Source organism: Camellia sinensis, chromosome 15 (assembly GCF_055761805.1).
Source record: "Camellia sinensis isolate YWXY chromosome 15, ASM5576180v1, whole genome shotgun sequence".
NCBI classification, from domain to species: Eukaryota; Viridiplantae; Streptophyta; class Magnoliopsida; order Ericales; family Theaceae; genus Camellia; species Camellia sinensis.
This window is the reverse complement of record NC_138975.1, coordinates 111,039,924-111,067,091: the sequence shown is the minus strand read 5'-3', so window position 1 is coordinate 111,067,091 and position 27,168 is coordinate 111,039,924. Positions and strand designations below refer to the sequence as shown.

Below are 27,168 nucleotides of genomic sequence, written 5' to 3'. Positions count from 1 at the left end.
ACAAAAAACTAAATTTATTTTAATGAAAAATAAATAAAACGACATCGTTCACACTGCCTATCCTAACTTCCCTCTTATTTTCTTCTTTTTCTTTTTCGTTTTTCCGCTCTTTCTATCTGAATTCCCCCATTTCTTTCCCCCATTTTGTTTCTCACGATCTCAAATCCCCAATCCCTAATCCCTTAAACAAAAAATCTCCAAAATACATTACTATCTCTCTCTCTCTCTCTCTCTCAACAAGGGGGGACGATAACGAGCCACAAGTGACGACGATAACAGTGGTGACCACCATTGTCACCGCTACCACCTCCTCCCTCACCGCCCCCTCTATCTCTTCTCCTATTCTCCTCATCGATCTTCACCGGTCTTCTACTTCGTCTTCTCCACTCTCATCGTCAGTTATAAAACCCCAACCTTACCTCGATCTTCTCCAATCCCTCTACAAGCCATATGTTCGAATCCAGACCCTAGACGCCCCTCAACTGTTTCAAAACCTTTCTCTACAAAGGACTACCATCGGACTCGTCAGAACGGCGATCTCGAACAGGCTGATTGCGATGAGAAAGATTAAGCAGCCGTGCACATTAATGCGTTAGAAATGAAATCAGAAGATGGACAGTTCATCTTTGCCTTAATTTTTCTCTCCATTTCTATTCAAATGTAAGTATGATGTAGTTGTCTTCAATGTGGGTTTCTTGGGTTACTGGTACTGGTCTTAACTTTGCTCTTTATGTGTTTGTTTAATTGGCCGAATGGTGTGTTTGTTAAATTGAGTTTGTTTTGATTGGTTTGGTTTTCAAGGGATTCTCAGATTGGTCTTAATGTGATTGCCCTTGCACCTCATTCAGGTCGCACAATAGAAGTTATCATAATTGAACTTGAAAACACAATTGCCTAGGTACAAGAGACTTGTGGGAGAAGACGTGACTCGAATCGGGTTCCTGTTTTGGGAATTAGAGCCAGATTTCAGTCTAGGCAAACTAGTTCCTTAAGAAACTTAGAATTTATGGTGTTGACGCCCCATAATCACCAAACGACGTCAGATTAGCACGAAACTTAGCACACACGACCACCTATGTGATGACCCATAATTTTTTTTAAAAAAAATAGTCAGTGGAGAATTTAAAATTGAGTTTTGGGTGTTCGGACCATGATTTGAGAAAATAGAAAATAGTAAAACAAAAAAAAAACAAAACAAAAGATAAAGAGATCAGGATGTGTGGGGCGATGGAATATATTCTTCAGAGAGAAAAAGCTGCGACAAGAGTGAGTGAGAATGTATTGTTTAAGATATCTCTCTCTTTGGGCGCATAACAGAGGGCTTGTGGGTCTATCAGAAAACAAAAACACAGTATCATTTTACTCTCTTCCTCTTTATCCACATCCTCTAAGCCATTCTCAATCAGCTCCTCCGTAATCCCCATCACCAACAAGCTTCAAGACATCTTCGCTCCCATCAGTGGTGGCGATGAGCTTTCGAAGGTTGAGTTTCCTCAAGTGGCGGTGATTGACAGCCAGAGCAGCTGCAAGTCCAGTGTGCTCAAGGCCCTCATCGGCCGCGACTTCCTTCCCCGTGGTCACGATATCTGCACTCAAAGGCCTCTGGTTTTGCAATTGGAGAATCACTCAGATTTCGATGTACTTACCTGGGAAACGGTTCTATGACTTCTCCAAGATTCACCGAGAAATTCGGGCTGAGACTAAAAGAGAAGTTGGATATAACAAGGGAGTTTCAGATAAGCAAATTCGCTTAAAGATTTCATCTCCAAATGTTCTTAATATCACTCTTGTTGATCTACCTAGGGTCACTAAGGTTCTTGTAGGAGATCAATCTAGTGATATAGAAGCAAGGATTAGGAAAATGATAATGTCTTATATAAAGCAAAAGCCTTCTTTTTCTTGGGAGTTCTACACCTATCGTCAACTTGAAGAGAGGATCCCTAAAAACGAAAGGTCAAGCTTTGGTTTTGCTCATTGACTGCATCTGTATTCTGACTATAGCATAATTGTTCGTGACTATTTAGCACATGGGACATTTCAAGATGCAATAAATTCTAATGTGGTAATTGGTGGGTCCATGGATGAGGTTTTATGTATTTATTACACAACAGAGATGCTATCGATGCTAGAAACTTTGCATTATGCTGGCATTATTCATAGTGATTTCAAGCTTGATAATCTTCTTATTCGCTATTCTAGATGGCTAAAAAGGGCGATCCAACTGGTTCCCGAACTATTGGCGTAATTACAAAGCTAGACATAATAGACATGGGAACAAATGCCCGCAACTTTCTACTTGGAAAAGTTGTTCCACTTCACCTAGGTCACATTGGCGTTGTGAATCGCAGTTAGGACGACATAAATAAGAACCGTAACATTGCAGAAGCACTTGCAAATGAGGAACAGTTCATCCAGGATAATCCTATACTTTTCGCTTCAAATTATTATTCTGAGCTCAATCCTTGTATAGTTTTGCATTGGTTCTTAAACATTTAGCATTTGTTGATTGGCATATATGTTGAAGATATATAATGGTCTCTCTAATCGTTGTGGCATCCCCCAGCTAGCTAAGACGTTGAATCTGCTTTTAGACCCATGTTCTTGAGACCAAAACAAAGAGCTTGGCGGGAGCAACATTTTGACCGGTGGAGATCGAAATTCGACAAAATCAAAAATTTAGATTTTTGTTTGTTTCCTATTCTAGCTTGAGGTAAGGATTTTTCATACACTTCTTTATGTACTTTTACTTGATTATATGGAGCTTAGAGTTGTATATAATTTAATTAGAATTTTAGAAAATTTTATGATTTATTTGCTTAAAAGGAAAATTTTGAGAAAAATAAAGAGTTAATGCCCAAATTGCGAAAATGTAAACTTGGAATATGTTTGTAAGGTTATGAAAGAGTTACGTTTTAAATTTGAAAAAAAATGGACTTTGACTCGATTGGTTTTGAAATTTTTACTAGTTTGTGACCAAAAAAGCATTTTTAAAGAAAACAAAGGAATTACGTTTAACTTTTGGGACTTTTGATCAAAATAGGATGTCATAGTTGAATAATTCTTGGAGAATGAGTTTAAAAAGAAAATGATGTTTTCTTGGGCATTAACGGTATTATTTTGCTTAATGTATCTGTTGGAATAAACCGACACGGTTAGAAATGGACCTTGAGAGGTTACTGGACGTGATTGTGATATGAAAACTAGTGTAGTTGTTCATATTTGATGAGATGTGGAATAGATTGTATTTATCAAATTTTTGAAATTTAATTGTTTAAATATCTGTTTAGAAATATCTGTTTTGGGCTATCGGTGGAAGATAGCCATGTGTAGACACCCCATTTTTGACCGTCCTCAAGACTTGGATGTCATCGTTTGAACACTCGATGATCATCCATGTTCGTGTTCGTTTTGAGTTCCCGAAGGTCTCGGCCACGCGTCTTGCCTCAAGATCTCTCAACTTGACTGTTTTGTGCTTGGTTATGGACCAAACACTTGTGTTTTTGCTTCTGAGGGAAGAGGGTGGCTTTTTAGCCATTCCCTCAACCCATCGGCCAAGGCATGAAGCCATTGGCCCTGTTTTCTTGCCATCAGCCAAAAATGTTGGCCGATCGGCACTCTTTTTGCTCGGTCAACCCTTATGTTGGTCAATTGGCCATGTTTTCTGGCCGAATCATGTTCATCTGCTTTATGCAGATATTTTATGCCAGCTGTCACAACTGACATGCACAATTCCCCTCCTCCATACACGTGTATGGAGCGATTTGTCCCTTGGCTTAGCTTCTCCTAGAAGCTTTGAATTTGGTTCTCTATAAGAGAGAACCATCTCCTCCCTCCTCAAGGGTTCTGAAATTTAGAGTTAGAGAAGTTGTATCTATCTATCTTTATATTTTCCTCTCTTTACATCTTTGTGTATGTATTTGTGCCTCAAAGGGTGTTTTGTTCTAACTATTGCACACAAACACCTAGCAATACACCATCCTTGGTTGCTGAGGTGTTAGGGAGTTGGTGTTATGGTTCTTGCGGTGATTTTGATCAGAGAAAGTTGCTGGAGTGGTGTTCTTGAAGAGGTTCTTCAAGGGTGAGCATTTTTGCTTTTAATACTCCATTCTTGCTTAAGCTTTTAGACTTTCTTGCTTATTGTTTTAAGCCTAGCTTTTAACTTATAAAAGTTCTATTTTTTGGTGCTTGAAATCTTTGGTTAAGGTCTCTTTTTGGTTTGGGGTTGTTTACCCCCTCCAAGGCCTTGTTAGGCCTTATTTTAGGCCATCCATTTTGGCCCTTGTTCTTAGCTTTGCATGACCTTTCTACCACTGAAATCCAGAGAATTTTCAGTGGTGGGAAGGTGGTTTTGGAGTCCTAAATAGGAGAGGGCCATCCCCTCTCCTTGTTGTCTTATATGCTTGTATAAATGGCTTATATTGCTTATATTGGTAGCATGTTTGCTTTGCTTTGCTTGTTTTAGCTCTATTTCAGCAAGTATTTGGTGTTATTTTGCCATGATATACCTCTGTTTCAAGTTGGTTTAATGGCCTCTTACATGCTCCATATACTTGTCTTGCAATTCCCTCATTTGCCTTAATATGCATCATGTTGTAACATGTCATTTTAGCATGCTTTTGGCTTAGCTCTGAGAAGACTTTGTTCATATTTTACCATGTTTAAGGTCTGATTTATGTTGTCTTGGTCATGCTTGCATTGTTTTGTATAGCTACCATGCAATCTAGTTTGTTAGCTTTGAGTGTCCAAGTCACTAGCATGCTTTACTTGGGTCATTTTAGTGATTTGGCATCACTTGTTATGTTATTTCAGTCCATATGGTATGCTCATATACTTGCACTTATCACTCCTTTAAAGCTTTAAAGAGTTGATGTTTTATGCCTCATGAATGGACCATTGTGTATGCCTCCATGCTTAGGTCTTTGGGATGCCATCTAAGTGAGTTTTTGGGCTTATTTTGATATGCCATAGCTCTGTTTTTTATTGGTTTAAGTCATACCATGATTGGTTTAAATAGGTGTAGTGTAACACCTCTTTGTAGCCTTGCATGCCTCATGCTTTCGGCCCTTTGTTCTAGCATGTTTTAGGCTTACTTTGGCATGCTTTAGGACTAGTTTGGTTCACTTTGGCCATTTACATCATGTTTCACATGGCCTTGGTTTGAACCCCTTGGCTAGCCTTAAGCCTTGAGCTTTCTTGCATGATTTGCTTGTTTTGTTTGGTTGGTTTGGCACATTTCCTAACATGATTTCAGAGCTTACAATGTATGTCACATGTCCATGTTTGTCCTCTTTTAAATGCTCTTGAAAATTGCCCTCCTATGCCTAGGTGTTGGACCATTTACATGTGCATATTTGCTTTGCATTTTCATGCTTCCAATTCATGACTTTGGCCACTGATTTGGGCATGTTTAAGAGTAGCCCATTTTGGTTTAAGTCCATCTTACCATGTTGTTGCATGCTTGTTTCATTTTGCATGTTATTGCATGCTATACATGTTTGCATATTTAGGTTGTATGCCTATTGCATATTGTATGCTTGCATGCTCATATTGCATTAGATTTGTATCATGCTTGAGTTGCTTGCATGCTTGCTTGCATGCTTAGGTTACATTGCATTATGTGTGCATTCCCTTGCCTCTTGATCAAGCATGATAGAGGTTAGGGCCCCCTATGTGTTTATGTGCATTTCATTTGATATTGAATTACACACTTGGCTCCTTTGGCCATCATGCATTGAAATGCGTGATTGGTGGTTCGAGGGTCGAGAACTACACACCTTTGAGTCTTAAACATGATAAGGGGTGTAGTTGTGCAGATATTGTCTTGTAAATGTATTGACATGCTCTGTTTGTCCTCTGCTGTAGCAATAGGAGCTTTTCACAGGAAGAGATGGTTGATCGACCACATTCAATGCCGATCGGTAACAAACATTTGGCCGAGAGCCTTATATTTGGTCGATGACCAATTTTCCATGGCCAATGGCCCTATCTTCTGGCCGATGGCCTCCCACAATGTCCACAAGGTGGTTCAGAAGTGTCACAAAATTTGGCACAATTTTCAGAGGAACAGAGCAGTGCAAGTAGAGGCAACATGAAGCATGGCAACGGATTTCCGAGCAAAGCCGACCGAGCATGCATTCATCCCTCTTCCCGAGGCTGTTTTACTATTTTCATAGCTTAATTAATTCGTTTAAATTAGTTAAGTGTTGTGTAATAATTAATTAGCTTATTAGTTAGTTAATTAGTTAATTTGTATTATTCTTTCGGTCCCTCCGTCGAGAGAGCACAATTGTTGTAATAAGCGTGCGTGTGTGTGATGCATGTCTTCCAACCCCACGTCTTTCTCCCTTTTACTTAACCGCTTACGATGGTTAGTTTTAGGGCATATTTCAATTAGCATCCTTATGCTATGCATGTTTGCACTATTCATCTGTATTGCATGCACCAGGCTCGGCGCATCATACTAACTGCATTGTATTTCAATTCCAAATTAAATACATGTATCGAATTGTCGCATCTCATATGCCATCTTAGAATAGCCGAGCCTATTCTAATTGCACTTTGCATACGATGCATTAGCCATTTTAACATGAACTAGGATCATGCATGATTTCTAACTAGTTTCTTGTTTTGGCTCGGATTACACTATAAGTGTTTATGCTTTAGCATCTTGCATGAGTATGAGTTTTTCCATGATAGCATGCTTGCCATTAGGCTAATTGCTTATGTGATATAACTGCCTGAGTGCCCGTGAGTGAGGGTCGGATTGCTTGAATTGGAATAATTCATTGAAATCCGTGTTTTAGCCTATTTGCGAGTAGCAAACTTCAAACCATTTTCCAAACAAACGAATATGCGATGATTTGTTTCAAATTAGGCGATCTAGTCTATACTTGTGTGTTGTGCGCATCACATAGTAAATTCTAGCTAATAACCGGAATAAGAACGCATGTGTTTCAAAAACAAGATATCATGCTTAGTACAGGCCGATCTTTGATCGGGATAGCGGGGGTGCTCATAGATGACCTTCCCCAATCGTATCCAAGTTCCCGAGCCGAGGCAACTTTGGTGATGACGGACACATGGCCTTAGGCACGTGTCAGGGTTTCCTAAATTCCCCCAAAAATAAAATATTTAGGTGGCGACTCTGTATCTGGCAAAGCAGTCCATGTTTGGCACTTCTTTCTTAAAAATCAGTTTTCCAAAACGATTTTTCAGATTTGGACTCTTTTGGTGATTTATCAATCTCACATCGCACATTGTGAGATCAGATTAAGAACCGTGACATTTGAGTCTGAACTATAGCATTGAAGCCGAAGCGCGCGTCTACACCATGATGGTTATAGAAATGCATGAGACTTAGGTAAATTGAACCACATTCCTCATTTGTTATATTGGACATTGCAATACATTCATTTCATTGGAAATGTATCTGTTTTTAAGAAATATTTAGAAATGTATCTATTTGCGAAAAGATGAATACTTAGTGAATCTGGGTAGGGGGTGTGGAACCGCGCAATTAGGTGTCGAGCCTTCCAGTTTACTGGTAAAAATGACAATGGTAGTGCATTAGGGCCTACTTGCAGATACTCACTTAGAGATTCACAGAGTCTGTATTTATGTAACATATATGCTTTAAAATGGAAATTATTTTCTATCTGTTATTGCATCTCAGCATTGCATAAGAGAGATAAACTGCTTATTCATGAGCATGGCATGAGCATACTCCTCTTTAGTCTTATCATGGTCCATATGTTGTGTAGTATATCTCTACTGGGCTGTGGATCACCCTATAAGGGAAACCATTTCAGGTACAGGTGCTATGCCTCCGCCAAGGCATTGACTTGGGAGTACTCGGAGCTAGGGCTTCATTTTTGTTTTATTATTATTGATTGAATGTAAGCCAAGGTTGTATTTACGTTGAGTTGAAACTCCATTTTGTGTAACCAAAAATGTTCTTAGATAAATCTGTAAGCATATAGGGCACTTATTATCTGTTTGGCTTCCATTTCATACTTGTTGTAAAATGTATACTTGGGATTGGAACTGGGGCATTGAGATGTGAATAGCATGTATTTGGCATTTGGGATTTAATGGAAATGGATGTATGAAATAGTTAGCTATATATATATATGTTTGTGTATCAGGTGAGTTTTGTAGCATAAATAGATATACCTTGCCCAATTTTCGGGGCGTTACAACTTGGTATCAGAGCTACCGAGTTTGAATACTTGGAGCTCGTGGGAAGTGATTTTTCCCACAGTGGGTTCACTTCGCTAGTGAGAAATGTTGCATATCTTAAGTGCTATATGATAACATGTTTATGTGACTATGTGGGTATAGGGTTAAACTTCTAAGATGTGATTTGCATCCATGAAATTCTTTGAGGCCCTTTTTGAAAAACACCTGATCAATGCTATTTCTATTTGGAAGTCTTTGAATGTTTGTGGAACGAGTCAATATCTTGGAGGGGTAACTCGTATGTGCTCTATGTGACTATGTGCTTATATGGTTTGCCTTATGTGATGTAGATACATGTGTATGTTTATGTTTAATCTGTATGCAGCGTGTTAGAACTAATGTGAAGTACTTACTTCTAAGCTAAATTATGTCTCTTATATAAGATGTCATAAAGCGGGAGAGGCCGTAATAGAGGCACTTGGGGTGCCCAAGATGTTCTCATGTAGGAGGATACCTTTTCCCCAGGAAGAAGGTGTAAGCTAAAGCAATATGGCCGAGATGATTGGGCAAGATGTTGTGGAATTAGTATTAAAGCGTAGGTTAACCGATTTGTATGATTGTGGGTGTTAATGTGACCTTAAAACAATAGAATTTGTGTTGTGTAACGACTGGTTTGTTGTTATGAGGAGTTAATTATTTTTCAATTTTATATCAAGTTTGTAGAAGTGGACTAGATGAAAAAAAAAATATCTTAGAAGTAGAGTGAGTTAGAGATTAACCTTATTCTAATAGTTTGGTTTGGTTGTGACTTTAATAATGATTAAAGTAATCTAAGATAATATGCTTTGAATTGTTGACATTAGAACACGTAAAACTAGTTCTAAATTTTCTTGGGATAGACAAAATTAGTTATAGTTGGATTGTTTCACTGGCTTGATGGACTACTTGTGAGGTTAGTGATGGACCTTAGGCGAATTATTTTGTATGTGTTTGGAAATAAACGTAGTCTTAGCATAATAGAAATTATATCGTGTAGTAAGAGATGTGTTTCGTAGAGAGTTTGTTTTATTCATAATTTTGCTGCAAATCTTAAGAGGGCAAATGAGATAAATAATTTTGAGATAGATTGGAATGAGATTAAATTTGATTTGGGTTACGCCATTTGATGGGATTATTAGTAGTAACAACATTGACTCGTGAGTCGATATTTTAGAACATGTAGGCGAGTTTCGAGTGCCTTCGAAATTGGTGGAGTCCATTGTCTTAGAGTTAGTTATTGATATTCTTGAGTGCAATAAATGAGTGTTGAGGGACATGATGTGATAGATGTTGTGGAGTTGTGTTAGCAACTAATGTTTTTAGAGGAAAGTTTTAAAATTACTTTGTGAGGATATTATAATTCTAAATTAGGTGTTTTAGGATAATTAGTATGGTGGTAATTTGAGTATTTCCATGGGAATTTATGCTTGACCCATCGAGAGTGATTGATGTTAACTTTTACAGTTAATTTTATGTATGAATTAGAAATTGTGAAGATGGAAGGTATATGAGAGTATTTTGGGTTAAATTTGTTGTGTCCTGATGGTGTGGTTCATGTAAGGGAAATGGAGATAGTTCGTTGAAGTTGGGTTATCACCAATAAAGTATGGTGTCTTGGTATTTTGAAGAGTCGTTTTGTCAAAATTTGTGTTATGCTTAAGGGATTAGATCCTATTTTGGTTGCTTTAGGTTATCGATGTGGATAGAGGAATCACTTAATGGTTTATACTAGTAAAGGTTTTTATAATCACTTGATGTGCAAAAGTAATGGTTTGGTTCATTACCAGTGTGACTCATTGAGGCTCATGTAGTAGTCAAAAAAATTTTGTTGATGCATTGGTAAGTACCTGGGGGAGTTTGTGGGTGGCAGTAGGATGCATTACATTACTTGTTTAAATTTCGATGACGAAATTTCTTTAAGGAGGGTAGGTAGTGATGACCTAGAATTTTTTTCAAAAAAAAATAGTCAGTGCAGAATTTAAAATTGAGTTTTGGGTGTTCAAACCATGATTTGAGAAAATAGAAAATAGTAAAAAAAAAAAAAAAAAGATAGAGAGATTAGGATCAAGATCTGTGAGGCGATGGAATATATTCTTTAGAGAGAAAAAGCTGGGACAAGAATGAGTGTGAAGGGTTTTGTTTAAGATATCTCTCTCTCTGGGTGTATAACAGAGGGCTTGTGGGTCTATTAGAAAACAAAAACACAACATCATTTTACTCTCTCCATTTTTATCCACATCCTTCATGCCATCCTCAATCGGCTCCTCCGTAATCCCCATCATCAATTAGCTTCAAGACATCTTTGCTTCCATCAGCGATGGAGGCGAGCTTTCGAAGGTTGAGTTGCCTCAGGTGGCGGTGATCGACAGCCAGAGCAACAGCAAGCCCAGCGTGCTCGAGGCCCTCGTCGACTGCGACTTCCTTTCCCGTGGTCGCGATATCTGCACTCGAAGCCCTCTGGTTTTCCAGTTGGAGAATCGCTTGGATTTCGATGATGATGGCCGTGAGTAGGGCGAGTTTCAGCACTTGCCTGGGAAACGCTTTTATGACTTCTCCAAGATTCGCCGAGAAATTCAGGCTGAGACTGAAAGAGAAGTTGGATATAACAAGGGAGTTTCAGATAAGCAAATTCGCTTAAAGATTTCATCTCCAAATGTTCTTAATATCACTCTTGTTGATCGACCTGGGGTCATTAAGGTTCCTGCGGGAGATCAACCTAGTGATATAGCAGCAAGGATTAGGAAGATGATAATGTCTTATATAAAGTAAAAGCCTTCTTTTTCTTGGTAGTTCTACACGTATCGTCAACTTGATGAGAGGATCCCTGAACAGGAAAGGTCAAGCTTTGGTTTTGCTCATTGATTGCATCCGTATTTTGACTACAGCATAATTGTTCGTGACTATTTAGCACATGGGACACTTCAGGATGCAGTAAATTCTAATGTGGTAATTGGTGGGTCCATGGATGAAGTTTTATGTATTTATTACACAACAGAGATGCTATTCATGCTGGAAACTCTGCATTCTACTGGCATTATTCATGGTGATTTCAAGCCTGATAATCTGCTTATTCGCTATTCTAGATGGCTAAAGAGGGCAATCCAACTGGTTCCCGGACTATTGGTGTAATTACAAAGCTAGACATAATGGGCAGGGGAACTAATGCCCGCAACTTTCTGCTTGGAAAAGTTGTTCCACTTCACCTAGGTTACATTGGCGTTGTAAATCACAGTCAGGAGGACATAAATAAGAACCGTAACATTGCAGAAGCACATGCAAATGAGGAACAGTTCTTCCAGGATAATCCTGTACTTTTCACTTCAAATTATTATTCTGAGTTCAGTCCTTGTATAGTTTTGCATTGGTTCTGAAACATTTAACATTTGTTGATTGGCATATATGTTGAAGATATATAATGGTCTCTCTAATCGTTGTGGCATCCCCCAGCTAGCTAAGAAGTTGAATCTGGGTTTAGACCCATGTTCTTGAGACCAAAATGAAGAGCTTGGCCGAAGCAACATTTTGACCGGTGGAGATCGATATTCGACAATATCGAAAATTTGAATTTTTGCTTGTTTCCTCTTCTAGCTTGAGGTACGGATTTTTCCTACATTTCTTTATGTACTTTTACTTGATTATATGGAGCTTAGAGTTGTATATAATTTAATTAGAATTTTTAGAAAATTTGTGATTTATTTGCTTAAAAAGAAAATTTTGACAAAAATAAAGAGTTGATGCCCAAATTGCGAAAGTGTAAACTTGGAATATGTTTGTAAGGTTATGAAAGAGCTACGTTTTAAATTTGAACAAAAACGAACTTTGACTTGATTGGTTTTGAAATTTTTACTAGTTTGTGACCAAAAAAACATTTTTAAAGAAAACAAAGGAATTACGTTTAACTTTTGGGGCTTTTGATCAAAATAGGATGTCATAGTTGAATAATGCTTGGAGAATAAGTTTGGAAAGAAAATTATATTTTCTTGGGCATTAATGGTATTATTTTGCTAAATGTATCTGTTGGAATAAAACCGACATGGTTAAAAATGGACCTTGAGAGGTTACTGGACGTGATTGTGATAAGAAAACTAGTGTAGTTGTTCATATTTGATGAGATGTGGAATAGATTGTATTTATCAAAAAATTTTGAATTTAATTGTGTAAATATCTGTTTAGAAATATCTGTTTTGGGCTATCGGTGGAGGATCGCCATGATGGTTGTAAAAATGCATGAGACTTGTGTAAATTGAACCACATTCCTCATTTGTTACATTGGACATTGCATTACATTCATTTCATTGGAAATGTATCTGTTTTTGAGAAATGTTTGGAAATGTATCTATTTGCGAAAAGATGAATACTTAATGAATCTGGGTAGGGGGATGTAGACGTGCCCGAACGTCCCGGGCTCCGCGCGCGAGATTGGCGCGAAAATCCGTTTTGTTCATTAGCATACTATAGTTCGGACTCAAATGTCACGGTTCTGAATCTCATCTCGCAAAGTGCAATGCAAGACCGATAAATCACCAAATAGTCCAAATCCGGCAAATCGTTTTGGAAAACTGATTTTTATAAAGAAGTGTCAAACATGTACTGTTTTGCCAGATACAGAGTCGCCACCTAAATATTTTGTTTTGGAGGGAAATTTAGGAAACCCTGACTCGTGCCTAAGGCCACATGTTCGTCATCCCCAAAGTTGTCTCGGCTCGGGAACTTAGGTACGAGAGGGGAAGGTCACGCAATGAGCACCCCTGCTCGCCTGATCAAAAAGATCGGCCTTTACTAAGCATGATATTTTGTTTTGAAAACATATGTGTTCTTATTCCGGTTATTAACTAATCTTTACTACGTGATGCGCACAACACACAAATATAGACTAGATCGCCTAAGTTTGAACAAAACATCTCATGTTTGTTTGAAAATGGTTTGAAGGTGCTACTCGCAAGTAGGCCAAGACGTGGATTTGCCACCCTCAAGTGGGCTTATAACTCGCATTTCAATGAATTGTTCCAATTCAAGTAATCCAACCTTCACCCACAAGCATCCAGGCAGTTATATCACATAAGCAAATAGCCTCATGGCAAGCATGCTTTCATGGCAGTCACTCACACACATACAAGATGCTAAAGCATAAACACTCACCGAGTACTCTGAGCCAAAATAGAAACTAGTTAGTAATCAATACATGATCTTAGTTCATGTTAAGATGGCTAATGCAACACATACAAAATGCAACTAGAAATAGGCTCGGTTATTCTAAAATGGCATGTGAAATGCAACAGTTGATACATGTATTCAACTTGGTATTGAAATACAATGTAGTTAGTATGATGCGCCGAGCCCGGTGCATGCAAGACTGATGAATGATGCACGTATGCAATCATAAGTATACTAATTGAAATATGACCTAGAACTAACCATCAAAAGCAGGTAAGTAAAAGGGAGAAAGACGTGGGGTTGGAAGACATTCACACACTCACGCACACTTATTACACAATTTGCCCACTTGACGGAGGGTCCAAATAAATAATACAGGCCAACTAATTAACTAACTAACAAGCTAATTAATTATTACAAAACTCTTAACTAATTAAGCAAATTAATTAAGCTACAAAGCAGTTAAAGTGTCCTCGAGAAGAGGAACACATGCATACTCGATCGGCTTCGCTCTTAAATTCGTTGCCATGCCCCATGTTGCCTCTATTTGCATTGTTCTGCACCTCTGAGAACTGTGAAAATATATGTGATGCCTCTGAACCACTTCAAGGCCATGCTGAGAGGCCATCGGCCAAATGGTGAAGCCATCGGCCAAATAAAAGGTGTCATCGACCACTTATGAAGCCATCGGCCACACACTTTTAGCCGATCGGCACACCAGATAGCCAATCGGCCATCTCTTTCTGTAAAATGCTCCTTTTGCTGCAGCAGAGGACAAACAGAGATATGGCAATACATTTTCAAGACAATGTTTGCAACTACACCCCTTATCATGTTTAAGACTCAAAGGCGTGTAGTGCTCGACCCTCGGGCCACCAATCACGCATTTTGATGCATGATGGCCAAAGGAGCCAAGTGTGCAATTCAATATAGAATGAATGCACAAAAACACATGAATGCCTCACACTCTATCATGTTGGATCAAGAGTGTCGGTGACTGAGGATTGAGGCACGTTTCGTCACTTCGAGTACGAAACATCCCTCATTCCTCATGTTTGGTTTGACACCCCAAACCAAACACAATGCAATGCGTATAACACAGGCATGCCAAATACAATATAATAAGCATGTAAAAAGAATGCAATGAAACCTAATCATGCAAACATGCAATACAACCTTAAACAAGTAGGTGACATTACGCAGACTAACAAGTATGCAAAAGGCAACCTAAACATACAAATGTGCATGGTATGCAAAGATGGACAAGCATGCAACGACATGGAAACTAGCAAGCATGCAACAACATGCAACATGTCAAGTATGCAACAACATGCAAAGATGGACTTAAACTAAAGATGGACAGACCTTAGTCATACCCAAAATCAGTGGCCATAATGATATGGAAATGATGCATGAAAGCATATACAAACATGCATGCCAATTGGTCCACAAACAAGGCAACAAGACACCAACTCTTAAGAACACTTAAGGAGTGAGAAGTGTAGGCACGCGACAAGTATTATAAGCTCTGAAATCATGCATGGAATGGTGCCAAACCATCCAAGCTACACAAGTATGGCATGCAACAGGCTCAAAAATTGAAGATAGCAAAGGGACTTTCACTAGGCTATGCAAAACGTGAAGCCAATGGCCTAAGCAAACCAAAATAGTCCTAAAGCATACCAAGGTGAGTCTAAAACATGCATAGACCAAGGCCAAAACAAGTCAACATGAAAGGCCAAAAGCATGAAGCATGCAAGGCTACAAAGAGGTATTGCACTACACCTATCAAGATCAAACATTGCATGAATTAACCAATGAAAATCAGAGTTATGGCATGTCAAAATAAGCCCCAAAACCCACTTAGATGGCATCTCAAAGACCTAAATATGATGGCATGCACAATGATCCAATCATGAGGCATAAAACACCAACTCTTCAAAGCTTTGAAATGATGACAAATGCAAGTGTATGGCTATACTACATGGGCTGAGATCACATATGAGGTGATGCCAAATCTTGAAAAAGGTCCAAATAGTGCATGCTAATGACTTGGACACTCAAAGCTAACAAGCTAGAATGTATGGTAGCTATATAAAGCAATGCATGTATGATCAAAACAACATGAAACAGAGCTTTAGCATGCTGAAATATGAATAAAAGCTCCTTTGGGTCGAGCCAAAATCATTCTAAAACCATGGCTTACAGCACAAAGCATGTTAAGGCAATAGAGAGAATTACACTACAAGTGTATGGTGCATGCAAGAGACCACTAAAACAACCTTGGACAAAGGTGTAGCATGGCAAAATAACACCAAATACTTGCTAAAATAGAGCCACAACAAGCTAAGAAAACATGCTACCATTATGAGCCAACAATACAAGCATATGAGACACAAGGAGAGGGGGGGTGTCCCTCTCCTAATCAAGACTCTAAAACCACCTTTCCACCATTGCAAATTCTCTGGATTTCAGTGGTAGAAAGGTCATGCAAAGGCAAGAACAAGGGCCAAAAGGGATGGCTCAAAACAAGGCCAAACAAAGCCTAAGAGGAGGTAGACAACCCCCAACCAAAAAGTGACCTTAAACAATCATCTCAAGCACAAAAAAAAAAAAAAAAAAAAAAAAAAAAAAAAAAAAAAAAAATTCAGTTTATAGTCAAGCTTAAAACAATATGAAAATAGGACTAAAAGCTTAAACAAGAATGGGAGATCAAAAGGTAGTTTACTCACCCTTGAAGAACACCTTCAAGAACACCACTCCAGCAACCTTTCTAAGTTCAAACCAACCCAAGAACACCAAAACTAACTCCTAAGGACCTCAGCAACCAAAGGATGGTGTTCTACTAGGTGCTCTAGTGCAAAAGTGTGAAGAAAATACACTTTAAGGTACAAACACACACACAAATATAGAGAGAAAGGGAGATATAGAGAGAGATATATAACTTCTATATCAATTTTCTGAACCTCTGAAAAGGGAGGGGAGGCTCCCTTCTTATAGAATCTCAATTCTCAAGCTTGTTCAACAAGCTTGAGTCTTGAAACAAATCCCTTCATACACGTGTATGGAGGATGAGAATTGTGCATACCAGTTGTCACAGCTGGCAGAAAATATCTACAAAAAGAATATGGACAGGTCTCGGCTCAAAAATATGGTCGATCGACCAAACAAAGTGCCGATCGACCAAAAAAAGTGCCGATCAGCCACCACTTTTGGCCGATGGCAAGAAAACAAGGCCGATGGGTTGAGGGGATGGCCAACAAGCCACCCTCTTCCCTCAGAAGCAAAACCATAAGTCCTTGGTCCACAACCAAGCACAAAACAGACAAGTTGAGAGATCTTTAGGCAAGGCGTGCAGCTGAGACTTCCGGGAACTCAAAACGAACACGAGCATGGATGATCATCGAGTGTTCGAAGGATGACATCCAAGTCTTGAGGATGGTCAAAAATGGAGTGTCTACAGGGGTGTGGAACCGCGCGATTAGGTGCTGAGCCTTCCAGTTTACTGGTAAAAATGACAGTGATAGTGCATTAGGGCCTACCTGCAGACACTCACCTAGAGATTCACAGAGCCTGCATTCTTGTAACATATATGCTTTAAAATGGAAATGATTTTATATCTGTTATTGCATCTCAGCATTGCATGCTTTATAAAAAGAGAGATAAACTGCTTATTCATGAGCATGGCATGAGCATATTCCTCTTTAGTCTTGTCATGGTCCATATGTTGTGTAGTATATCTCTACTGGGCTGTGGCTTACCCTATAAGGAAAACCATTTCAGGTACAGGTGCTATGCCTCCGCCAAGGCATTGACTTGGGAGGACTCAGAGCTAAGGCTTTATTTTTGTTTTATTGTTGTTGATTGAATGTAAACCCAGGGCTATATTTGCATTGAGTTGAAACTCCATTTTGTGTAACTAAGAATGTTCTTAGATAAATTTGTAAGCCTGTAGGGCACTTATTATCTGTTTGGCTTCCATTTCGTACTTGTTATAAAATGTATGTTTGGAATTGGAACTGGGGCATTGAGATATGAATAGCATGTATTTGGCATTTGGGATTTAACGGAAATGAATGTATGGAATAGTTAGCAATATATATGTGTTTGTGTATTAGGTGGGTTTTGCAGCATAAATAGATATACCCTGCCCAATTTTCGGGGCGTTACAACCTAGGCACGAGAGACTTGTGGGAAAAGACGGGACTCAAATTGGGTTCCCGATTTGGGAGTTAGAGCCAGATTTTGGCCTAGGCAAACTAGTTCCTTAAGAAACTTAGAATTTAATGAGTTGATGCCCCAAAATCCCAACGTCGTTGGATTAGCGTGAAACTTGGCACACACGATCGCCTAGGCACGAGAGACTTGTGGGAGAAGACAAGACTCGAATCGGGTTCTCAGTTTGGGAGTTAGAGCCAGATTTCGGTCTAGGCAAACTAGTTCCTTAAGAAACTTAAAATTCGAGGTGTTGACGCCCCAAAATCACCAAACGGCATTGAATTAGCACAAAACTTGGCACACACGACTACCTAGCCACGAGAACTTGTGCGAAAAGATGGGACTTGAATCGGGTTCCGGTTTAGGAGTTATAACCAAATTTCGGTCTAGGCAAACTAGTCCCTTAAGAAACTTAGAATTCGAGATGTTGACGTCCCAAAATCACCAAACAGCGTCGAATTAGCACGAAACTTGACACACATGACCGCCTTGGTATGAGAGACTTGTGAGAGAAGACAGGACTGAAATCGAGTTACCAGTTTGAGAGTTAGAGCCGAATTTCAATCTAAGCAAACTAGTTCCTTAAGAAACTTAGAATTTGAGATGTTGACGCCCCAAAATCACCAAACGACGTCAGATTAGCACGAAACTTGGCACATATGACCACCTAGGCATAAGAGACTTGTGGGAGAATATGAGACTCGAATTGGGTTCTCAGTTTGGGAGTTAGAGCCAGATTTCAGTCTAGGCAAACTAGTTCCTTAAGAGACTTAGAAATCGAGGTATTGATGCCCCAAAATCACCAAACGGTGTTGGATTAGCATGAAACTTGGCACACACGATTGCCTAGGCACGAGAGACCTGTGGGACAAGACGGGACTCGAATCGAGTTCTTGGTTTGAGAGTTAAAGCCGGATTTCAGTCTAGGCATACTAGTTCCTTAAAAAACTTAAAATTCGAGGTGTTGACACCCCAAAATCACAAAACAACATCGGATTAGCATAAAACTTGGCACACACGACCGCCTTGGCATGAAAGCTTTGTGGAAGATAACGGGACTCGAATCAGGTTCCCAGTTTGAGAGTTAGAGCCGAATTTCGGTCTAGGCAAAATTATTTACTTAATTATCTTTGTAATTGTATAGTAGTTAAATTTTTATGTTTTTTTGTAATTAACATATTAACACATAATTATATTGTCATCAATTATTTTTATTTTTTGTTTTCAGATATTTCCTGAGTAGGAGTTTGCTTCTTGTAGAATGCATGCCCATGAAGAATGCGACTACCTGTTGTTTTTGTTACCTACAGAGAATGATGAGGAAAACTTTTATTTTTGGTTTATGTTGTTTTGAATTGTGAACAAAATTATGTATTTAAACATTATATATGTATTGTGGAACATTATGTAGTGGGGTAATTTTGCTGATGTGTAGTTATGAATGCAAAAATATTTTTATTATGGAAAATTTGTTATTTCTATACAAGAATTTTATATTATTATGCAATTATTGGTTTCTTTTTCAATTTTTTTTCATTTAATACAGGTAATTTTAATATTTTTATTGTTGGTTTTTTTTCTGCGACGGCACCACATCGTTGCAAAAAACATTCGAACTAAAATGTATTTTTTTTGCGACATAGGCAATGTCGTCGCAAAAGAAATTGGCAACATAGGCAATGTCGTCGCAAAAGAAATTGGCGACAGAGGTCATGCCGTCGCAACAAAAAAACATTTCGCGACAACAGTTTTTTTGCCGTCTCAAATAAAAATTTTAGCGACGGTACAATATTGCCATCGCAAAAGATCTCAATTTTTTTTACATATCATAGGCGATAGTAAAATGCCGTCGCAAAAGGCAACATTTGACGTCGCAAAAAAAATGCAAAGGCATCATGTCGTCACTAAAACGTTTTAGCAATGCCCTTTGTTGTGACCCCCCCTTTCCCATCGCTAAAAGTCATGTGCCGTCGCTAAAAGTTTTTTGAGATGGCATTAGGAGTATTAGTACCGTCGCAAAAAACTGAAATTTTTGTAGTGAATAAACTGACCGGTTTGAGAGCACAGACTTAATTAGAGTCACTCTACCAGCAAATGAAAGCACTCCTCTCTTCCATCCAGCTAATTTTGGCTTCAACTTGTCCACCACAGGTTTCCAAATTTGATGTCTTCTAGGATTAGCCCCTAAAGGCATACCCAAGTACTTAAAAGGTAGTTTTTGACTGATGCAATTTAATCTTGAAGCAAAATCAGCAGTCGTAGCCTCATCAATACCCACTCCACTGACAGCACTCTTATGATAATTGATCTTTAGTCCGATTACTACTTCGAAACATCTTAAATTTCTCTTCACATTTGAAACTTCCACCCAATCTACCTCACAAAATAAGACTGTGTCATCAGCAAATTGTAGATGAGATAACTTCAATCCTTCATTGCCAATAATGACCCTTTTTATTAGTCCTAGTTCTCTGGCTCTTGATAACATGATATTCAGCCCTTCAGCTACGATAATGAACAAAAATGGTGAGATTGGATCCCCTTGCCTCAACCTTTTTTGGGGACACACTTCCTCAAATGGAAAGCCATTAACTAGGAATATACTTTGGCTAAACCTAAACAAGACCTCATCCATTCCACCTATTTGGTCTCAAACCCAAACTTGCCCAACATATCAAACAGGAAGCTCCAATTTACTGTATCATAAGCTTTTTCAAAATCAAGTTTCAAAATTAGGCCACTTTTCTTGGATCCTTTCCACCAGTCTACCACTTCATTTGCTACTAATATCCATCCAGTATGCTTCTCCCACTCAAGAATGCAGATTGTGTTAAGCTAATGATACTTGGTACCACTTGTTTTAATCTACTAGCTAAGTCTTTTGATAGAATCTTGTACATGGAATTTATGAGACTGATTGGCCTAAAATCTTGGATACTTATTGGGTTTTCCTTCTTAGGAATTAATGATATGAAGGAAGCATTCAAGCCTTTCACCAACCTCTCATTCACATCAAAACTTTGCCATAAATTTAAGAATATCATCCTTCATTATCTTCCACCCCTTTTGGATGTAAATCAAATTAAATCCATCAGGCTCAGGGGTTTTATTCCCATCACACTCCTTAATGACAGCCTATACTTCTGATTCAAAAAACTCTTTCACCACCAACTCAACTTGATGAGGTTCAATTGACCTAAAAGCTCCACCAATCTTTGGACTAAACTTCCAATTTTCTGCAAATGCCTCTCCAAAATACCTTGCAATTTCCCGTTTCATTTATATAGGTTTATTGTAAGAAGTACCCTTGATGATGATGGAATCCATCAAGTTTCTACTCAGTCTCTTTGTAACCATCAGGTGGAAATACCTAGTATTTCTATCTCCTTTTAAAGCCCAATTTACTGTGGATTTCTGCATCCAAAACCATTCATTCATTTTTCTCAGCTTCTAAATCTCCCATTTTACCTCTCTTTTTCTTGATAATTCAATACCATTCAAAGGCCTAACCTCAGCAGCCAAGTCTAATGCATACATTGCATCCTCTACCTCCTTAAGCTTGTGCTCCACATTTCTAAACTCTTCAATGCTCAATACTTTCAGTGCTTCCTTTAAGGATTTCAGTTTAACCTTGAGTCTATACCCAGCCCATCCATTCACCTGAGTATTATCCCATACTGATTTTACCTTATTCATGAAGGTGGGATGGAGAACCCAAGCATTGAGGAATCTAAATAGTTTAGGCCCCCAATCCCTCTCATCCTCCATTAGTAATATTGGGCAGTGGTCAGATAATGATCTAGATAACCCCCACAATTTGAAACTAAACCATTCTAACCATTCAGGGCTAACTAAGAATCTATCCAATCTACTCCACATCTCCCCTTCTTGTGGATTGCACCACGTATACCTCCTCATAATCATTGGAACATCCACTAACTCCAATGTATTTATAAAATCATTGAACTCATTCATTTCACCATCCCTCCTAATACAACCTTCTCTTTCAGCCACTGTTCTAATTTCATTAAAATCTCCCCCAATGCACCATAGTTTGGAAAACTTAGGCTTTAGATTACCCAAAATTTTCCATAAATTCCTTCTCATACTCCTATCATTGGGTGCATTAACATTTACAACCACACATTCAATTAATTGATGCATTTTACCTGAGAGTATGATACAATTTCGATTACTGCAACAGTCAATCAGATCAAACACCTCTGGCCTCCATACGCAAAGCAATCCTCCCGTAATTCCATCAGCATTCACTGCCATGAAGTCAACCAAATCTTCTGGCCATAGTGATTTGACAAATAACTCTGACATCTCTGATCTTTTTGTTTCTTGAAACAAAACCATGTCAATATTTCTCTATCTGATAAACTCTTTTATTCTCATTCTCTTCTCAATCCTACCTAACACTCTTATATTCCAAGATACTATCTTCATGACAACATATTTTAACTCCTACTTCTCCGAAATTGCTCATTCAAGCATTCACTATCCCAACCCTCTTTGGAGCTTGAGTCCTATCATTTCTTTCAATTGTGTTATCTCTTTTTCCTTGCCTTCAAAATCCACACCCAGAGCTTTCCCAATATGGATTGTAGCTTGAGCCTCATGTAACAAATACTGTTGATCTCTGACCTTCATTCTTCTGTTATGATCTGTAGTTTGTGACACTGATGATGAGAGGGCCACTGCTACTGCCCTCAAAATTGTCCCTCTTTGAAAACCATACCTTAACCATGCCTTATTTTGCCCCAGTCTTGCTTTCCTTTTCGACTCACTACTCAGCTGATCTTCACCACTGCTTCTACTCAACAGTGTTTGGTTTCTATTGATCACTCTTCTCTGTTTTATTTCTGCCTCATCTTGATTCGGTTGCTCATTTGATCCCATTGGACCTACAATCTCCTCGATGGATATCTTGGCTGGTGATTGATATCTTGTGATTTGGGCTTCATCTTGTTTCCATTCACTTCTTGTTTGGTTCAAACCTCCAATTAATCCCTTGAACTAGGCCTTGCCCAACACCACATTTAAGTTAATGCTGGGCCTGTGCAGATCTGAATTGTTTAAGCTCTTCATAAAACCCACAGAAGGCCCACACCCTGTAACACTGCTACTTTCCCTCATATTGTTCTAAATCAACACCCTGTGCATGCCTTCCTCTTTTTCCAGACCTATCCTAGCTACTCTTGGGTCTCCCACTTCATAGCACGTCTCATTAACTACTAACACAGCTAGTACACTATCATCGCTGCCCTCCTTTGTCATACGAGCCCCTTCCCTTGGTCCTATGATACATCATCATTGCCATCCATTTCATCCTCTGATTCATCCACGTCATCATCATCTTTCTCATGCCCATCTTTCATTTCTGTACCTTGAGCTTCACTGAATTGGAAATTTGATAAGTTCTCTTCCCTTTGCTGTTCTTGGCATAAACATAACTCTTCACACACCTTGATTTTGCTTACCAAGCCTTTATTTATCAACTTAGCACACTTATTAATGGTTTCCATAGACTTCATCAAGATTCTAAGTTTACCATATGCTAAGGATGACATGGACATAGTAACTCCTTCAAGCTCTAATACCTCTCCCCATAATTCCCCAATTTTTCTGAAATTTGTAGTATTCCATAAATTAAATGGAATACCATAGCAACATAACTATACCTTCATTTCTTCTTTGAACACAAGACCTGCCCTCCACTCTACTATGTTTTCACACCATTCATTGATCCAATAAACCAACACCTCTCTCATGTTCCTTAATGCCTCTACCGAATCAAATGATAGTATTGCTAACCTTCCTCCCTCTTTTCAAATTCAGGCATTCTTCAGACCTCTTTTTAAAAATTCTTCCTAAAGTCTGAAAACTGACAAGTATTCTTGAGTCTAGCTACAGCACTCTTACGTAACCATCCATTTCCATACTCCTCTACTATTACTACATCTTCTAATTGTTTTGGTTGCTCCCATTTTCTTACCACCTTTGTAAACGATGGCCTTTTATTCACCCAACCCACATCAGTCCCTATGCCTTGCATATCTTGCTTACGTATATGATGTACCTCACCTCTCTGATCTCTTCTAAATGTAGCGCTCTTAATTACCAGTGATCTATTATCACACCAAACTCCATTTTCCTTCTGTATAGCCACCTGTGCTGTAATATGACAATTGTAACAGACGAAACCAAATCTTGATCGTGTTATTTTTCTTCTCTTGAGTGGAATGAACACATTTTTTACCACACCGAACTTTGTGAACATTTTATAAAGACCATTTGGATCCATGGACTCTGGAAAATTGTCCACAAATAATGTATGAATGCTCATATTTCCCATACTCCTTCGTTGCTGCTGCCGAAAAACAAGTATCCAGCATCCATCTTCTGTGTTTGTAGTTCCTTGACCCCTTGCTACTCCTTACTTCTCTATTCCATTCATTGCCAGATCTTTTTTCCGTAAATCATTTCTATGTATTTAGTTTTTCTCTTTTGTCTCCAAATTTTATTGTTTTATTTAACAAAACGCTTACAATCGTTAATTTATGACTTGAAATTTGTGTGGCTGGAATAACCTCTTTTAAAGATGGAAGATGAGGCAAGTTTTATAGAGATAATGGTAGATTTTTTGAAATTTCTACCAAAGGTAGAGGAAGATACTCTTAATCGTGTTCTCAAGCTTGTCAAATTTGTGGAGGATTTGGTCATTTAGCTCTTGATTGTTGGCACTAAATGGATTCTCAATATCAGTTTTCCCATCAAGCTTCTCATGCTAGTTCTAATGCCTCATCAACACCTATAGCCTTTGTTTCTTCCTTTTCTGATGTTTTTTCTTCCTCATCATCAGTCCCATGGTACTTAGATTCTACTGCCACTGATCACATAACCAATGATCTGAACAATCTTACTTGTTATTAACCATATCAAGGTGCAAAACAGGTCACTATTAGGAATGAAAATTGAATTCCCATTAATCACATTGGTGAAAGACTTCTACCTACACCTCACTACTCCTTTCATCTTAAGAATGTTCTTCATTCATCCTCTGTTTCATCAAATCTTATTTCAATCCAAAAATAAGCTTAGGATAATCACAGCATTATAACATTTAATGAGTCTAACTTTGTGATTCAAGACAAATTTACCGAGAAGGGTTTTCACAAGGGATCTAATATCAATAGCATTTATCATTTTCTTCCACCTAATACTTCTTCATCTGATCTTACGTCATTTTAACAAGCTTATATGACTGCTTATGTTGTATCTACTTCTGTTTCTACTATTGTTTGGCATAACAAACTAGGTCATACTTCATCTTTGAAGTTTCAACATCTTAAACAACTTTTTCATCTTAAAACTATTAATCATGCTACTCAAGATTGTATTGATTGTTATTGTCATAACCTGAACCCGCCCCTAAAAGTTTGGGTTATAATCGGCTGGTAATCACTTGATTACCTTCGGCCTCAAACAAACATACAGAGTAATTACAGTAATGGGGCCAAAAGTTAAAGTACACAACAAAAGAATGAGTCCATTGAGCTATACCAATATGAGCAAAATGTAACACATCCACGTCATTTACATGCCCATGCAAAAAGAATATTAGTATCAAAAGAAATTTGTGTATAACGTTTACAAACCCAAGACCACATTATCAAAACAAAGTAAGGACCAAGTATAATGTGAGTCAAGACAAAACTCCATCTCAGAGACATGACTCGATTGGGTCTCAAAAAGGATGGCTCTTGAAGCTGACTCTAAGGCTGTGCTTTATGCTGCGAATTACCTATATGTGCATGCATAAAATTGGGGGAGCGAAACTCAATGAGTAACAATATAGTAAGATAGTGTAAATAGATAGTCATAAGATTCTCACAATACTCAAAATCCTATAAACAAAACGGCCTTAGGCCCTGTTATACTTCAAAATGGCCTCAAGCCCAATCATATTTCAAAACGGCCTTGAGCCCAATGTCTAACAAAACGGCCTCGAGCCCAATCATATATCAAAATAGCCTCGGGCCCAATGTGTATCAAAACGGCCTCGGGCCCAATCATATTTCAAAACGGCCTCAGGTGCAATGTATATCAAAACGGCATCGGGCCCAACGTTGCGCATGTCATATAACATTAATGAGGTTTCTCATTTCAAACAAATCACAATGTCGGCGCCAAACACCGTTCATGGTTCGAGGTACATAATAACGAACACATAAATATGGTATTATTACTCACAGTGATGATTGATCTTATAGTGTTTCCTTCGACACATGACCTTAACTCAAATCTACGGTTTTCCCTTTAAGTCCCTTCAAATCCCTAGCTTTCTCCTCTTCCTCTCTCTCTAACTTACACTTTGGAGCCCTTTTCCAACAAATGAAGAACAAAAGAGGCTATACATATATAACTTAACTCAAAAATCTTAATTTATTCATTACGAATCATAATTTTTCAAAATCCCACTAAAGGCTCTAAAAATCATGCTGATCATAGTTATGAAGTCAGTTTTTGTTTATCGCGCCTCTACGGCCTTCAATTTCAATTCAAAGTTTCAATTGCAACATATATTCCTACTTTCAACAGATATTTTTCCAAATTCACATATTTCTCATACTTAAACTTGCAAATTCATATCAGACATATAATCACATACATAATTAAGCATAGTACGGGTTGGCTTATCACAGTTATGTTGCAAAAAGCCATAGGCTTTCTTTTCAATTGTCAAATTCAAATGTAAATAAGCCTCTTTCTCTCATCCATAATGTATGGGGCCCTTTTCATTTCTCTTCCAATTACAAGTACTATGTCATTTTTGTTGATAATTTTACTAGATTTACTTGGTTATATCCACTAGCTTACAAAAACAAAGTCTATGAAAAATTCTTAGAATTCAAAGCGTATGTTGAAACACAATTTGAGATTGTCTTAAAAATACTTAGAACAGATGGAGGCATTGAGTATTGTAATAATAAAATGAAGGATTTTAATGTTGCTAATGGTATTATTCATCAACACTCATGTCCATATACACCACCTCAAAATGGCACTATTGAAAGAAAACACGAGCATATCACAGAGATTGCTATTGCCTTGCTTCATCACTCTTTCATGCATCTCAAGTTCTGGTTTGAGGCTATTGCTACAACTATCTACTTGATCAACAAACTTCCCCCTACATAGTTGCAACATAAATTTCTACTTGAAGTCTAAATTTCATCATAGTCCTGATTACCCTTTTCTCAAGGTGCTTGGCTATCTTTGCTATCCTTGGCTCCAATCATACACCTCTAATAAACTCTAACCTAAGTCCTTAGCTTGTGTGTTTCTTGACTATCATCCCTTTGCTATGGAATACAGGTGTCTTGATCCTAGTTCAAGAAAAATATATCTCTCTAAACATGTAATCTTCAATGAGTCTAAATTTTCTTTTGCTAAAACCTCTACTTCTTACTCTACTTTCTTACCTCGGATTCTATCTTTCTTTTGGTCTATTGCTTCTCCTTTTTCTTCTGTTTCTCAGTCCCTATTCTCTGTTACACCTGTTGAATTCCA

At 38.2% G+C, this 27,168-nt stretch overlaps 1 protein-coding gene and 2 pseudogenes across 2 annotated transcripts; 2 read left to right on the top strand and 1 right to left on the bottom strand.

Annotated features, from left to right (window-relative positions):
• The first annotated feature begins 1,227 nt into the window (after positions 1 to 1,227).
• On the top strand, positions 1,228 to 2,352 carry LOC114306562 (dynamin-related protein 3A-like; annotated as a pseudogene).
• Positions 2,353 to 10,224: 7,872 nt separating this feature from the next.
• On the top strand, positions 10,225 to 18,675 carry LOC114306540 (dynamin-related protein 3A pseudogene; annotated as a pseudogene). The gene is made up of 2 exons (XR_014356859.1): positions 10,225 to 11,811; positions 17,155 to 18,675. The product of XR_014356859.1 is annotated as a dynamin-related protein 3A pseudogene (transcript).
• Positions 18,676 to 20,868: 2,193 nt separating this feature from the next.
• Positions 20,869 to 21,951, bottom strand: LOC114306563 (uncharacterized). The gene is made up of 2 exons (XM_028251839.2): positions 21,100 to 21,951; positions 20,869 to 21,003 (listed from the first exon to the last, which is right to left on the bottom strand). The coding sequence occupies exons 1-2, from the start codon at positions 21,949 to 21,951 to the stop codon at positions 20,869 to 20,871; spliced, it is 987 nt and encodes a 328-aa protein (XP_028107640.2).
• Between the last annotated feature and the right edge of the window lie 5,217 nt (positions 21,952 to 27,168).

Coding starts and splice junctions, on each gene's coding strand:
- LOC114306563 (XM_028251839.2), bottom strand. CDS start 21,951: ATGGTTTTGTTTCAAGAAACAAAAAGATCAGAGATGTCAGAGTTATTT. Junction 21,004..21,099: donor CATTAGACTTGGCTGCTGAG/GTTAGGCCTTTG, acceptor TTTTGGATGCAG/AAATCCACAGTAAATTGGGC.